The sequence below is a fragment of the Dendropsophus ebraccatus genome, chromosome 6, assembly GCF_027789765.1.
Source record: "Dendropsophus ebraccatus isolate aDenEbr1 chromosome 6, aDenEbr1.pat, whole genome shotgun sequence".
NCBI classification, from domain to species: Eukaryota; Metazoa; Chordata; class Amphibia; order Anura; family Hylidae; genus Dendropsophus; species Dendropsophus ebraccatus.
Genome location: NC_091459.1, coordinates 66,798,826 through 66,814,950, shown reverse-complemented (window position 1 = coordinate 66,814,950; position 16,125 = coordinate 66,798,826). Strand labels below are relative to the sequence as shown.

Here is a 16,125-nt window from a genome sequence, read left to right as displayed (position 1 = left end):
CTGACCAAGGGAGTATCTCTGCTTCAGACTCCGAAAGTTGTACTCACTACGGATGCATCTTCCTTCGGTTGGGGTGCCCATGCCTTGAGCAAGTCGGTACAAAGGAAGTGGTCACCTTCAAAGAAATGGATGCCTTCCAATCTCAGGAAGCTCAGAGCGGTCAAACTGGCCATGTTTCACTTCAGAGATCTTCTCTACAAGAAAGATCCTGATGCAGTCAGACAATATGCCAACTGTTTACTATCTCAACAGGGGCTACAAGATCTAATATCTCCTTCCCTCATCAAGGAATGCAAGGAGATATGTCAGTGGGCAGAGGCCAATGTAAGATCTCTGATGGCTGTGCACATCAAAGGGTGCACCACAAGGCGGACATTCTGAGCAGACAAACCCTTCTACCCGGAGAATGGTGTCTGGACATGGCCTTTTTCAATCATATCACTGTGAAGTTTGGCCTTCCCGAATTGGATGTCTTCGCCACGAAGGAGAATGCCAGACTGAAGAACTTTTGCTCCCTCTGTCCCAATCACCTTCCATGGGCAGTGGACGGCTTGTCGATCTCCTGGGGGAACAAGTTCATTTATGCCTTTCCTCCTCCAGCCTTGATTCAGAAGACCTTAGGGAAAATCAGGAGGGAGAAAGTGTCAGCCATTGTGATTCTGCCATTCTGGCCACGCAGGTCCTGGTTCACCCTGGCGATATCAATGGCCAACAACCAGCTGTGGGAGCTTCTCTCAGAAGGGCTTACATCACCCAAACCTCAAGAGGCTCAACTTGTTTGCTTGGAAAATGAATTGAGGCAAGAAGGCTTTTCGGAAATTGTGATTACTACCCTGTCTAATGCAAATACGGAAATACAATAGGATTTGGAAAATCTTTAAATCTTTCGCCTCTTCCTCAGAAATAGATCTTCCATTAATTCTACAGTTCCTCCAAAATGGTCTGAAAAAAGGCCTAAAATTGAATACCTTGAAAGTGCGTTTTACTGCAATCAATCACTTCCTTCAAGAAAAATTCACCAAACACCCTCTAGTGAAGAAGTTCTTTAGAGCAATAAATAATTTACAACCATCTGTAAATCAACCATTACCTTCCTGGGACTTTCAGGTTGTGCTGAAACACCTAGTCTTGCCACCCTTCGAACCTCTGGCTTCTGCAACATTGAAACATCTCTCTTGGAAAACCTGTTTTCTGGTCGCAATAACATCTGCGAGAAGGGTGAGCGAGTTACAAGCATTCTTGTAGGCTTCCAGGCTTTGTACCCAAAGTGGCATCATCATTCAATATGCACCAGGAAATAATCCTTCCTTCCTTATCGTCAGATGAAGATCCATCTACACATCTGCTGGATGTCAGAAGGGCGGTGCTATGTTATCTGGATCAAATCAGGCCCTTTAGAGTCTCTGAAAACCCGTTTACACAGTTTTTCGGTAAACATAAATTCTCTAGAATACCATTGGAGGAAATATGTTGTGCTGCAACCTGGTCTTCGCCCTCAACATTCATCAAGCATTACCGACTCAGTATGTCAGAATCCTCAGCCTTAGGCAAAAAAGTGCTATGTGCTGCTGTTGCTAAATGACCCCTCCCTATGTGTTTGCACTGCTGTTTAGATCCCATTCAGTGCTGCCGAAGGATGTCCAGGGAAGAAAAAAATTTGTCCCACCTGTAATTTTCATTAGCTAGAGTCCGTAGGCAGCACAGGGATCCCACCCTAATAAATGTTTTGTATTGCTGCATACTAACTCAGTGTCTGTACATCACATTATAGCTATATATACACCAGTTGGTCATTGCCTTTAAAGCAAAGAATATGCAAAAGAAAGAGCTAGCCAGATATCCCTCCGGAAAGGACCCAGCCAAGGGGTGGCTCCTGTAGGGAAACCACCAAAACCACCATACTAAGTGGCCCTATAAGTCAATGTAATGACAAGGGAAAAACCAAGGCCAGATATCCATCGACAGACAGCTGTTTCTGGGTGTTGCCCCTTATCAGTGTGGAGCAGGATTCTGGCTAGGTGGGAGCAATGCCTAGTAAAGCCATAAGAGAAACAGATCACTGATCTCAAGACTAGCTAAAGATAACACTGCCGGCTGCTGGTTTATACGCTGAATGTAGTGAAATCCTAGGTGCATTGCTCCCTAGAAACATGAATATGCAAAGGAAAGAGCCCGTGGAGCCTCATTTAAGAGTCTCGAAACACAGGAACTAGCCAGATATCCCTCCGGGAAGGGCTATTTCTTTTGCATATTCATATTTCCCAGGGGAGCAATGCACCTAGGATTTCACTGCATTGAGTGCTTTAACCAGCAGTCGGCAGTGTTATCTTTGACTGGTCTCCTTGAGATCAGGGATCTGTTTCTCTTATGGCTCTACTAGGCATTGCTCCCACCTAGTCACACTGCTCCACACTGATGAGGGGCAACACCCCGAAACAGCTGTCTGTTAATGGATACCTGGCTTTGGTTTTTCCCTTGTCATTACATTGAATCATAGGGCCACTTAATATGATGGTTTTGGTGGTTTCCCTACAGGAGCCATCCCTTGGCTGGGTCCTTCCCAGTGGGATATCTGGCTAATTCCTGTGTTTCAAGACTCCCAGGGAGCAATGCACCTTCACTGCATTGATTGCTTTAACCAGCAGCCAGCAGTGTTATCTTTGGCAGGTCTCCTGAAGATCAGTGATCTATTTATATATATATAGCATTATTTTACTAGTAAATAGTCCGGCCATTGTAGCTGGGTGTAAATTGTTTGCTTGCTGCAAACAACAATGTTAGAATGTACATTATGTTTAAACACATAGGCCCAGATACATGTGTGTAAAATAAATTATATGGAAGCTGAGCTATGATTGGTTACTATGGGTAATTTACACCAGTCGGTTTTACACATATTAATAGAGCTGGACCATATAGTCAAGTTTATATTACGCAAATTTCTTACCTTTACTAGATGATGAACATTGGAAACCCTCGATAGTTTCAATAAAATTTCTACCTAACCACTGTTCATATGATTTTTTCTCTTCGACTGGGACAATCTTACTAGTAGAGTCCTTAAAGATCAGATCATGTTTATAATAATGTGAAGAGTCAAACATTTTAAATTCCGTGTTATTGTCACTCCCATAATATTCCTGTAATGAAAATATAATAATTAAACAGAACGATAGATTGCGCTGACAACACCATTATATGTCAATTAAAGAGTACCAGCCGGATGATCTCCACTTCTTCTGAATTCGGATGCGGGCACACCCCGTGCCCGCATCCGTATTCCCCGATGCACACAATGGAGTGTGCAGCCGGAGCCGCACGCTCCATTGTGTGAACTGACAGGTTCTCTGCGGCTGCTATTCATTGACATGTCAGTTTTTTGTGTTGCCACTAGCGTCCCGGCTGGAGTGTATTCTATGTGTATGCACTCTGTCCGGGATTCCCTCTAGCTGCAGCACAATGTAAGTTAAGTATTAATCACGGCTGTGTTGCAAATCGGCAACAACAGCCGTGATTAATACTTAACTTACGTTGTATGAACATGGCCTTATAAATTAGGGTTAAATATTTCATAGTAATCTAGTGAACTATATGAAGGGTAGGTGAGTGAATGGATAATGCTATGAATACCCGCAGTCTTTCTGCTATTCATTCTTCTCTTAGGGTACTATTACACCAAGCAATTTTCCGACGACTAACGATTAATGATAAACGATCTTAAACGACCACTAAGACAAACAACCCGAAATCATTCGCCCAAGTACACGAAACGATGATCGTTATTTATGAACGTTCTTGCAGTCGTTTAGTCGTCGCTATTGCGTACGTTTCAGCTGTGAATTCCTATTCCACTGAACGATGTGCGAACAATGTGCGAACGATGAGCGAACGATCAAACAATAAAAATAAGTCCGGATCCTATTAAACAATCAAGGATTTCTTGTTGGTCGTTTAATCGTTGCCTGCTATTACACGAAATGATTATCGTTCAAATCCGAATGATTTAACGATTTTTCGAACGATAATCGTTCCGTGTAATACCACCCTTAGTCTTATTGAGGCAGTTGATGTTCAGTTGTCTCATAGCCTGTTCCACAGCAATGGATCAGGCTGGATAGTTTTGGGTGGAATCTTTTTAAAAGATCAATGGCCTGTGCAATTATCTGTGGACTATAGCATATGCTATTGTCAGTCGGTCCATGTGTATATCTAATTCTATGGTTCTTGTCCGTGTTTTAAGTTTTTTAGGTATTTCTTGTTTTTTATTTGTGTTTTCCTGATATTTGCCTATGGGAATAGATGCAGTCCGATGTGATAGTTATTGCACTCATCAGCATATTGCCACTGACAGCACATGTGACAGCCCTGAAGTGGTCTGTAGCTGAAGATTCTCCGTTCATTGTGAGAATGAGTTTAGGTGAGTATTAGAGATGAGTGAACCTCGAGCATGCTCAAGTCCATCCGAACCCGAACTTTCGGCATTTGATTAGCGGTGGCTGCTGAAGTTGGATAAAGCCCTAAGGCTATGTGGAAAACATGGATATAGTCATTGGCTGTATCCATGTTTCCCAGACAACCTTAGAGCTTTATCCATTTTCAGCAGCCACCGGTAATCAAATGCCGACCGTTTGGGTTCGGATGGACTCGAACCCGAACCCGGTTCGCTCATCTCTAGTGAGTATTCATTTTATTTTTTAATGGGGCTACCTTTAGTATATGAGTGCAATCATGGGGCACATTTAGTGTATGAAGACACTGAGAAGACACTTTTACTGTGTTAGGGCACATAAAGGTCACTTTTACTTTATGAGAGCACCTTTACTTTATGAGACCCTGTGTACTGGGTGGAAAATAGATAGGGAATGTAAAAAAAAAAAAAACAAGGAGCTAAAGACATCCTGCCTTCAACTTCTGCAGAGGCAAATTGTGTCTGGAATAGTCATCAGGCCAGATGGGGAAAACAAGGGAAAGTGAATGACTCCAATAATGGATGTAATTTCAGTGTAATCGCTTATATATTGCACTTATATCTGGTACTCTGTGAGGTTAATGTTTACCATTGTATAGAGATTTTTTAAATAGCAATAGTATGGCAGTATTATCCATTCACTATGTGGTGGTAAAATGTGGTCCTGGTGTGGAGGTATTATTTTAAATTTTTTAAATCCCTGTGTTGAAAAATCCTGCATGTGCCCCTGCTTAGTCAATTGCTATAGTTCACTGTCCTGGATAGTCAGAACAAGTCGTTAGTTACGATCTCAATTACGTTCACAATTACAGTTGTTCATATACTCTCGTCTAGTGCTTCTCAATTCCAGTCCTCAGGCTTCACCAACAGGTCATGTTTTCAGGATATCCCATACAAAGAAAACCTGTGATAATACCTGATGTCCCAAGTATAATTATATCACCTGTGAAATACTAAGGAAATGCTCAAAATATGACCTGTGGGTGAGGCCTGAGGACTGGAATTGAAAAGCACTGCTCTAGTCTATAAATGTTCATAATTACGAACAAACGATGTATACATACACCAAAAGGTTTGTGAACGATTGGCGAACGATTAACAATGATTTTGTGGTCATCTCAAAAGCTGCAAAGGACACACAAAAAAATTTTTGTTAGCCTTTTGATTGTTGCCTGCATACACACGAAACGATTATTGCTTAACCCCTTAAGGACCGGGCCTAAAATGGCCTTAAGGACCGGAGCTAATTTTATGAATATGACCTCTGTCACTTTATTCATTAATAACTTCGGGATGCTTTTACCTATCCAGCCGATTCTGAGATTGTTTTCTCGTGACATATTGTACTTCACATTTCTAGTAAATTGGAGTCGATACTTATAACGAATCTTTATGAAAAAAACCAAAATAGCGTGAAAAATTGTGAAAAAATGCATTTTTCCAACTTTAAAACTTTTCTGCTTATACAGAAAATGGTTATACCACATAAATTATATATTAAATAGCATTAGCAATATGTCTACTTTATGTTGGCGGCATTTATTAAACTATCTTTCATTTTTAGACAATAGAAAGCGTAAAACATTAGCAGCAAATTTCCAAATTTTCAGTAAAATTTCAAAATCAGATATTTTTAGGGACCTGTTCAGGTTTAAAGTGTATTTGAGGGGACTGTGTGTTAGAAAGCCCCACAAAGCACCCCATTTCAGAAACTGCACCCCCCAAACTCTGCAAATGCACATCCAGAAAGTTTTTTAATCCTTTAGGGGAGTCACAGAAATAAAAGCTAAGTGTGTAAGAAATTTGAAAATTTAAATTTTCTGTGCAGAGATTTTATTGTAATCCAATATTTTTCATAATTATGAACCTATTACTAGAGAAATGCACCCCAATATTTATTGCCCCGTTTCTGCAGTTTATAGAAATACCCCATATGTGGCCCTATAGCGCCTAGTGAATTTCAATGGCTCTGTTATATTTGGTCATTTCTGACTGTATCACTTCAGGTTGGCAGAGGCTCTGGGGTGCCAAAACCTAAAAAACACCCCTAAAGGGACACCATTTAGAAAACTACACCCCTCAAGGAATGTAACAAGGGGTGCGGTGAGCATTTGGACCCCTCAGGTGCTTCACAGATTTTCCGAACAATGTGGCGTGAAAAAAGACAAAAGTATTTTTTAAACTAAAACGTTGTTCTAGCCTTCAATTTTTCATTTTCACAAAGGGATAAAAGGAAAAAAAAAACACAAAAAATGTAGCGCAGTTTCTCCCGAGTACGGAAATACCCCACATGTGGACATAAAGTGCCAAGCGGGCGCAGGACGATCCTCCAAAGGGAATGAGCGCCGATTGGCTTTTGGAAGCTGGATTTCACTGGAACGGATTTCAAGGGCCACGTCGCATTTACAGAGCCCTCGTGCTGCCAAAACGCTGGAACCCCCCCACAAGGGACCCCATTCTGGAAACGACACCCCTCAAGGAATCTAACAAGGGGTGCAGTGAGCATATGGACCCCACTGGTGACGGGCACAAATGTGGAACAATGTGACGTGAAAGTGAAAAATTTCATTTTTTCACTTTCACGGCACAAATGTGCCCGTCATTAAGGGGTCCATATCCTCATTGCACCCCTTGTTAGGTTCCTTGAGGGGTGTAGTTTCCAGAATGGGGTCACTTGTGGGGGGTTTCCACTGTCTTGGCAGCACGAGGGCTCTGTAAATGTGACATGGCATTCATCATCCATTCTGGCCAAATCCAACCTCCAAAATCCAAATGGCGCTCCTTCCCTTTGGAGGCTTGCCCTGCGCCCACATGGCGCTTTATGTCCACATGTGGGGTATTTACGGACTTGGGGGAAATTGCTCTACACATTTTGTGTTTTTTTTCTCTTTTAACCCCTTGTGAAAATGATAAATTCAAGGCTAAACCAACATTATAGTGTAAAAAATGTAATATTTCATTTTCACGCCACATTGTTCCACATTTGTGCCCATCACCAGTGGGGTCCATATGCTCACTACACCCCTTGTTACATTCCTTGAGGGGTGTAGTTTCCATAATGGGGTCACTTGTGGGGGGTTTCAACTGTCTTGGCAACACAGGGGCCTTTTAAATGCAACATGGCCCCTCGAAATCCATTCCAGCCAAATCCAGCCTCAAAAAAACAAATGGCGCTCCTTCCCTTTGGAGGCTTACCCTGCACCCGCATGGCGCTTTATGTCCACATGTGGGGTATTTCCGTACTCAGGGGAAATTGCTCTACACATTTTGTGTTTTTTTTTTTATCTTTTAGCCCCTTGTGAAAATGAAAAAGTCATGACAAGATCAATGATTTAGAGTAAAAATAAAAAAAAAATTACACTAAATGTTGGTCTAGCCTTGATTTTTTTCCATTTCCACAAGGGGTTAAAAAAGAAAATAAACACAAAACGTGTAGGGTAATTCTCCCTGAGTACGAAAATACCCCACATGTAGACATAATGTGCCATATGGGCACAGGGCAAGCCACCAAAGGGACAGAGCGCCATTTAGAGGCTTGAATGGAGAATGGAGGCCATGTCGCAATTACAAAGCTCCTGTGCTGCCAGGACAGTAGAAACCCCCCACAAGTGACCCCATTCTGGAAATTACACCCCATAAGGAATCTAACGAGGGGTACAGTGAGCATATGGACCCCACTGGTGAAGGGCACATGTGTAGAACATGTGCCGTGAAAATAAAAAATACAATTTTTTTCATTTTCACGTCCCAAATGTGGCTGTCACCAGGGGGCCAAATACCCGCTGCCCCCCTTGTTAGATTCCTTATGGGGTGTAGTTTCCAGAATGGGGTCACTTGTGGGGGGTTTCTACTGTCCTGGCCGCACAGAGGCTTTGTAATTGCATCATGGCATCCTCTAATGGGAATGGCGGCCATACCTATTTAGCTGGGGAAAAGGGACAATTCTAATTTATTTGGGGGTATTAGGCCAATTATTAGTTTATAAGGTTGAAAATGACAGGTGTCCATCAAATTCAACCTGTGTTGATCCAGAGGAAGGCAAAAAACCCTCGTAAGGCAGACGACAGTAGCCTTATCACAGGGAAAAAAATTGTTCACGACTCCATAATGGCGATCAAAATAATCCCTGGATCAACGTGACCCCTGAAATAGGAATAAGGGAAGGAATTTAGATAATGTGGAACGCCTTAAAGTGATCCAGTATGCAGAGGCCGGGGTGATCAGGACAGGTGTCACACTGGAAAATGGTGTCCTTCCTGATCCCCCTGTTACGCCACATTCTGCACTTCTTCTGGGGTCTCCCGTTCTCCTGTGTGTGGGGGACGTTACCTGGAAAATGTTGTCCTGGTGCGATACGGGGTCCTTCATATCCAGAAGCGCTGGGTCCGCTCCATGGCTGCTAAATATTAGGGCTCTATTACTGCTTCTGATATTTTTGGATCGTTCTGCAAGCTACAGTAGCTCGGGCAGAGAGGGACCGGAAGAGGGGGTGCTGGTATAAAAGTTATCCCCGTATGGGTGGTAACCTTTATACAGCAGTGGGAAGATTAGTTCCCGAATGATCTCCCCACTAACTCCGAGGATGGGGGGGGCATCTGGGGGTGGATTTGGGTGTCCCTTCCTTCATACACTCTAAGGGTACGTGCACACTGCGGAATGGCGAAGGATAACCCTTTGTGCATTCCGCAGCTGGCACCCACCGGCGGACTGATGCGGGCGTGCGTCTCCGTCCATGTCATAGACTCCATTCTATGCACGGGCGGATTCCGCTCTCCGTCCAATGTATTCATTCTTTGGACAGACGATGGAATCCGCCCGTGCATAACATGGAGTCTATGACATGGGTAGAGACGCACGCCTGCATCAGTCCGCCGGCGGGTGCCAGCTGCGGAATGCACAAAGGGTTATCCTTCGCCATTCCGCAGTGTGCACGTACGCTAAATCTGTAAGTGTACCCTGAGGTACTCTCACAGAGTTAGTAGAATTTCATGCCATACCGTCATCTCTTATTGGGACGGTACTGGCGGAAAAGACGTGTCTGGGAGGCAGCGTACGCTACGCTACCCCGAGATACGTGATTGGAGGATGAATGGAGGAACGAAGGATCGCCCCCATTCATCCTCACTGGCTGTTTCGGTGTCGGAGGCATATGCGTCCGACACCGAAAACACCCTGGGGGCCATCTTTATACGGGGATTGGTATATGGGGTTTGTAGTGGTGTAGTGTCAAACTTTATTCAATGTAGTGTAGTGTGGTGTAATGTAGTGTTTTTTACGTGTTTTTTTTACAGTAAGTATAAAAAAAAAACCTACGCCGTGGCAGTAGGATATAGAAAAAAAAACCCTACGCCAAAAAGGAGGAGTTGCTGATTAGCAGCGCACTTTCGTGCGATGCTGATCAACACTCGGCGGCGATAGGGTGCGGAAAATAGAAAAAAAAAATTTGGAAGAAAAAAAAAAAAAACTTTATTACATACTGAACAATATTACACTTATCAGCCGCTAGGGGGCAGCAGAGCACAAGATCCGAAAAAAGACGACGATGGAGCCGAAAAAAGCCGAACGGGATGTCGAAGACCCGACCAGAAGACGAGAACGCCGCGAACCCGGAAGACGCCGATCAGGACCACGGGACAGGTGAGTAATGTACAAATACCTGCTCTGGACCCCTCAGCTACCTAGCTGAGGGGTCCGGATCAGGTATTTATAACTTTTGGGGACTTTGATCGCCGTTCACTATCGGGCCGGTGGCACTGTGACTACCATTACTTTTTACAGTAATGGCAGTCGGTGCTGTCCTCGGACAGCACCGACCGCCATTTTTTGGCCCGGAAAGGTTCCGATCGCCACTATTGGCTGATCTGAACTGATGAGCCAATAGCGGCGATCGTCGGCATGGGGGGGGGGGGTTAACAACCCCCCATGCCGACAGGGAGAGATGGCATGCAGTGTATTTCTGCAGGCCATCTCTCCCGATCACATGCGGCCGGTCCGCGGCGCCTCTTAAAGGACCCGCGTACCGGTATGTCATGGGTCCTTAAGTGACAGTGATCCATGACGTACCGGTACGTCATGGGTCCTTAAGAGGTTAAATATGAACGATTTAACGATTTTTTGCTAAACAATCCTTCCATGTAATTGGGCCCTTTCTCTATATTACTTTGTCTGTAAAATCTTTTTCTCATTATTCTTCTGGAATAGTGATCATAATATAACCTTCTTGACTTTAAAAACTCTGAGAACTTGACACCTTATACCAGCGATTCCCAACCGGGGTGCCGCGGCACCTCGGGGTGCCGGGAGAACCTGCCAGGGGTGCCGCGGGATCCTGGTGGGAAATGCGACACTGTCCCTTTGTGGCCGCGCAGCTTCTAGGGATATACCGATTGCTTTGATGTTCCGCTCACACATTGAGCAGGCGGAACATTCAATTGAGCAGAATGTAGAAGCAGGAAGTGTCAGCTCCTGCTCCGACATTCACTCCCATAGGCCGCCAGCACTTCATGCCTGCAGCCTATGGGACTCCGGGACATGACCTCTGCGGTAGGCGTGATGATGTGACGTCATCACACCTGCCAGAGGTCCCGTCCCCGGGGCTCACAAGATGGAGCCCGAAGAGAAGAAGAGCAGCCACACAGCCAGGATTAGGTGAGTAGTATGTTTGTTTTTTTATGTATAGGTGGGGGCACAACATGCAGGGGCTATTTATACTGAGGGGGCAGCATGGGGGAGAGGCAGAGCAGGGAGAGGGCACAGAATGGGCATTATTACTATATGGGGGGGTACAGCAAGGGCATTATTACTATATGGGGGGTACAGCGTGGGCATTATTACTATATGGGGGGGCACAGCATGGGCATTATTACTATATGAGGGGGGGTACAGCATGGGCATTATTACTATATGAGGGGTACAGCATGGGCATTATTACTATATGGGGGGCACAGCATGGGCATAATTACTATATGGGGGGTACAGCATGGGCAATATTACTATATGGAGGGGTACAGCATGGGCATTATTACTATATAGGGGGGTACAGCATGGGCATTATTACTATATGGGGGGTAAAGCATGGGCATTATTACTATATGGGGGTACAGCATGGGCATTATTACTATATGGGGGGGTACAGCATGGGCATTATCACTATATGGGGGTACAGCAGGAGGCATGATTACTATATGGGGGTACAGCAGGAGGCATGATTACTATATTGAGGACACAGCATGGGCAGTTTGGGAGCCTATAGGAGGGAGAAAGGGAAGCAAGTTGCTAGAAATGTGCAGAACCTAATATGTTTGTCTGGCAGGTTCTGAAGAGATGAAACGTAGCTGGAAGAAGTCGTCACGGAGGTCTGGACCAGATGGAGAGGAAACTGAGAGGAACATCTCGAATCAAAGAAGACGTCACCTGTGAGTCCCTGAATAGCGGTTTTTATATTGTGTAGAACATTATTTGGTAGGGGTGCCCCGAGCTAATTTTTTTTTCTAAGGGGTGCCCCGAGTTGGAAAAGGTTGGGAAGCACTGCCTTATACATTTAGACATTTTAGAAAGGGATTTTGAGATTTTATAAAGTCTGCCGAATAATTATGTAGAGTCTCTCATTTGAAGCTGAAATCTCTCATCAAGCAGTTAAACCATCCCTGTCATTTAGGAAAACCTTTGACATCTCAGATGTCATGTGAAAAGTTTTAATCATTCGGGGTCTAAGTGCTTAGAACCCCGTATGATCTGTAGATATCGCTGAGAAGAGAGAGTGTGATAATTTGCTTCTTTACCGAAAAGTCTGTATTCTCCAAAAGCTGTACTAAACAAGCTCCATTATAATTGTACGGAGCTCATCCGGTGCAGGTGGATGGGGATTTCTCCCAGCTGGGAAGTGAAACGTGCTGCTGTGTGCTTCTCCCAGCAATATATAGAGATCAGTCAGGGTCTAAACATGCACAAGTTTTTGGACGTTTTTCAAAATGACAGGGACACTTTGAATAAGTAATAAATAGTGTAATATTGAAGTTGGACAATATCGAAATCCTAAATGTGCATGTAAAAATAAGATTGTCCCTGTTCCTTTGAGCACTTTAACTAGCACCCGACATTGTCTTCTGTATTTGGTCTTCCTAAGATCAGTGATCATTTTGCCATAGTGGTCTACTAGGCATTGCTCCCACCTAGCCAGAATCCTACTCCACACTGATGAAGGGAAATGTCCTGAAACAGCTGTCTGTGGGTGGATACCTGGCTTTGATATTTCCCTTGTCATGTACTTAGACTCGAAATTGAGTTGGATGTTTACTGAAAGAGCCACAAATTATGGTGGTTTTGGTGGTCTCCTTACCAGAGCCAACCCCTTGGCTGGGTCTTTCCCTGGAGGGATATCTGGCTAGTCCCCTATTTTAAGATTCTTAATTGAGGCTCCACAGACTTTTTTGCACATGTAAAAGTAAGAATGTCTGTATGAGGGATTATCACTGGAAATCAGCACAGTTATTTTGAGCCATTGTGACAGAGCTGCAACAGGGGTCCTTGTTTAAAGCACTGCATGGGGTGTTACTGCTGCAGTCAGGTTAGGCCAGGGGGCAGAGGGTCCTTCACTGCAAGGAAAGGAAGGTAGTACACTGCCTCTGTGGGATTCTAATGAAATAAGTGCCCAAATAACATGTGTACAAAGTGAAAATCTGGATAGCACTACCAAATCAGAATCACCAACAGCACTCCGAGCTCAACAACTCCCATACCAACCTTGCCAACATTTATTGCACAAGGTCATAAGACACATACACAAGCAGTGTCTGTGTCTGCGTCTTATAACCTCTTATGTGCAATAAACGTTGGCAAAGTTGAATTTTGGTGTGTGCCACAAGTTATTCCTATTCAAACTGTATAATTGCCCAAATATATAAAGTTACAATGTATCAAACAGATAACAGATTTGGGAGACTCTCTTCTATATAGAGCTGTTAACATCTCACAATGTAGGAGTGGGATACGCAGCAGCCTTCCATCCAATTTATAAGTCAGGAGTCTTCCCAATGTATACCTCAAGCGAAAGGCTAATAATGTAGTATGAAGATGGCTAATGATATATTCTTTAATAGTGTATAATATGGCATGATCAGAATACCGCCAAATGTAATATACACACAGGTACTGTGCCAAAGCTGAAACAAGTATGATCAGTCAGTGACTTGACTGTAATGACTGTCAAAAAATGTCACCCTGTGTATAGGAAGTAATGATACATGGCAGAATTACAGAATTTATTACCCCATAATGTTCTATTGTGTAGGAATGTTTCTGCTTATAACCCTTACCTGAGCTTTATCCAGAAGGCCAAACAATGCATATATATTTGTATCTGGGTGAACCATAACTGCACGTGCAGGGACTTGGGCCCAGTTACAATCTGCATACTGTGTCACCTCTGCCCTGGCACCATTCGGACAAAGCAACTGGAAGTCAGAGGATTTTAAATTCTTTGCCCAATCTTCTGTACTGTTTCCTAGAGAGAAAATAAAATTATTTAGGATGTCAAATCTTTGTATTTTATATGACAGTCTATGAGTTCTACCCAGGGCCGCTTTAACAAGAGGGCACATGGTGCACGTGCACCGGGCCCACTGGTTAAAGGGGCCCACCCTGCGCAGGGCCGACTTTTGCTCTGTGCGACCAGTGGGGTCGCACAGGACTCCGGCCACCAGCCTGCCAGGGGGGCGCCATCGGGATGGGTAAGTTACCCATCCATGGCGCCCCCTGCAGGCCCCCCCCCCGCCTGCTGCTGCGCTCTGCACTGTAGCTATGAGCGCTGGTAAAGAGCGCTCATAGGTATAGGCAGCAGCAGCGGCACTGACAGGTCGGGGGTAACTTCTATATAGGGGTACATAGGGGGGTAAATACTGTATAGGGGTACAGGGGACCTTACTACTGTATGTGTTGGAGCCTAAAATGTTTCTCTGGCAGATTCTGGAGAGAAGATTCACAGCTGGGGAAGACTTCAAGGTGGCCCAGGCTGGATGGAGTGAAAGAAAAGGTGAAAGACTGATGAGAGAAGACGCCCCCTGTGAGTAAATGGATGTAACTGTTATAGGGCTGTAGTGATAGTGGTCATGGTGTGTAGCGGTATTATATAATGGTATCATTGGTGATATCGTTATGAGGTAACTACCGTATGTATTGGGGCTCTTAATAAAGTGTGGGGACATTTTCAGGGGATTATACTGTGTGTGGAGCTCCGATTCTGATAACGCTGGGTTGGGGGGGGCACTCTTGAGGCCTCTGCACTGGGCCCACCAATGTATTAAAACGGCACTGGTTCTACCTTTGCAGAACACTAATTATATAAATGCAAAATGTACTAAATTTATAAAATATCTATGTTTTTTCTAAGTATGTTTAATTATTTATTTTGTGGTATTTGCAGTTGATTTTCGTGCGATGAAGTGTTTGTAAGAAATTTTATTTTGCTACCTAAAAGCTGTAAATTAAAAGTGGACAGCAGCTTCCTGTTGACTTAATAAGAATATCTTCACATTAAGGAATAGGCAAGAAAAGTTTTAAAAGGGAAGCTTAAAATTCCTCGCCTATTCAGCTCTGGCAGAATTCAAGCAGAATTCATGCCCCATTGACTTTCATAGGAATCTGCCCAAAGAATCGACATGTCAATTCTTTCGACGGAAAGCAAATCCGCAGCGGAAATTTCTGCGAGGAAATTTCACCGTGTGAACAACAGAGCAGAAATCCCAGTGAACACAATGGGACATTGCTCTGTTCCCCAAAGCAATTATAAGATTAAAAGCCACCAATATACCTTTGCTTAATTTAGTCATTGTAAAAATATTGCTCATAAAGAGTAGGTGGCAGGTGAGTGCTGCAAGTCATTCCTATACAAACTGTAATATTCAAAGAGACTTCTATCTGTGTACTGGACTGGAGTCCACTTCAAGTTCCTCGCCCATTCCTCAGTGTTAACCCCTTCAGGACTGGACCAATTTTTTTTTTGCGCTTTTGTTTTTTCCTCCTCGTGTTAAAAAGGCCATAGCATTAACATTTTTTTACCCACAGACCCACATGAGCCCTTATTTTTTGCGCCACTAATTGTACTTTGCAATGTCAGGCTTAACTTTTGCATAAAGTACGCTGCAAAACCAGAAAAAAATTAAATGTGTGATGAAATTGGAAAAAAACCCGCATTAATGTTTAAAATCGCTCTATTCCCAGGCTTATATCGCTTTTATCATTTGGCCTATGGGGCTGTGTGAGGTGTCATTTTTTGTGCCATAATGTGTACTTTCTATCGGTACAATTACAATTACAATTATTTTGGATTTGATGCGACCAAAAATGCGCAATTTTGTACCATTTAATTTTTTACGCTTACGCCATTTACTGTAAGAGATCGGGAATGTGATTCGATACCAAACATGTTTGTTTATTTTTTTATTTTTATTTATAAAATGGGGAAAGGAGGGTGATTCAAACTTTTATTAGGGGAGGGGAATATTTATTAATAATAAAAAAAAATTATTGACTTTTTTACACACATACTAGAAGCTACCCTGGGGGACTTCTAGCATGCCTGCTCTGATCTCTCATAGAGATCTATGCAGTATAGTAATACTGCATAGATCCATGAGATAGGCACTCTATTGCTTTCGGCT

At 43.6% G+C, this 16,125-nt stretch overlaps 1 protein-coding gene across 3 annotated transcripts in view; it reads right to left on the bottom strand.

Moving 5' to 3' along the window:
• The window catches only part of MELTF (melanotransferrin), a 92,768-nt gene that overhangs the window by 4,411 nt on the left and 72,232 nt on the right, over positions 1 to 16,125 (bottom strand). For all 3 annotated transcript variants that reach the window (XM_069975093.1, XM_069975095.1, XM_069975094.1), the window contains 2 exons: positions 13,783 to 13,970; positions 2,948 to 3,140 (listed from right to left, as the gene is read on the bottom strand). In XM_069975093.1, coding sequence (XP_069831194.1) covers positions 2,948 to 3,140; positions 13,783 to 13,970 — 381 coding nt within the window. The remainder of the gene's footprint in view (positions 1 to 2,947; positions 3,141 to 13,782; positions 13,971 to 16,125) is intronic.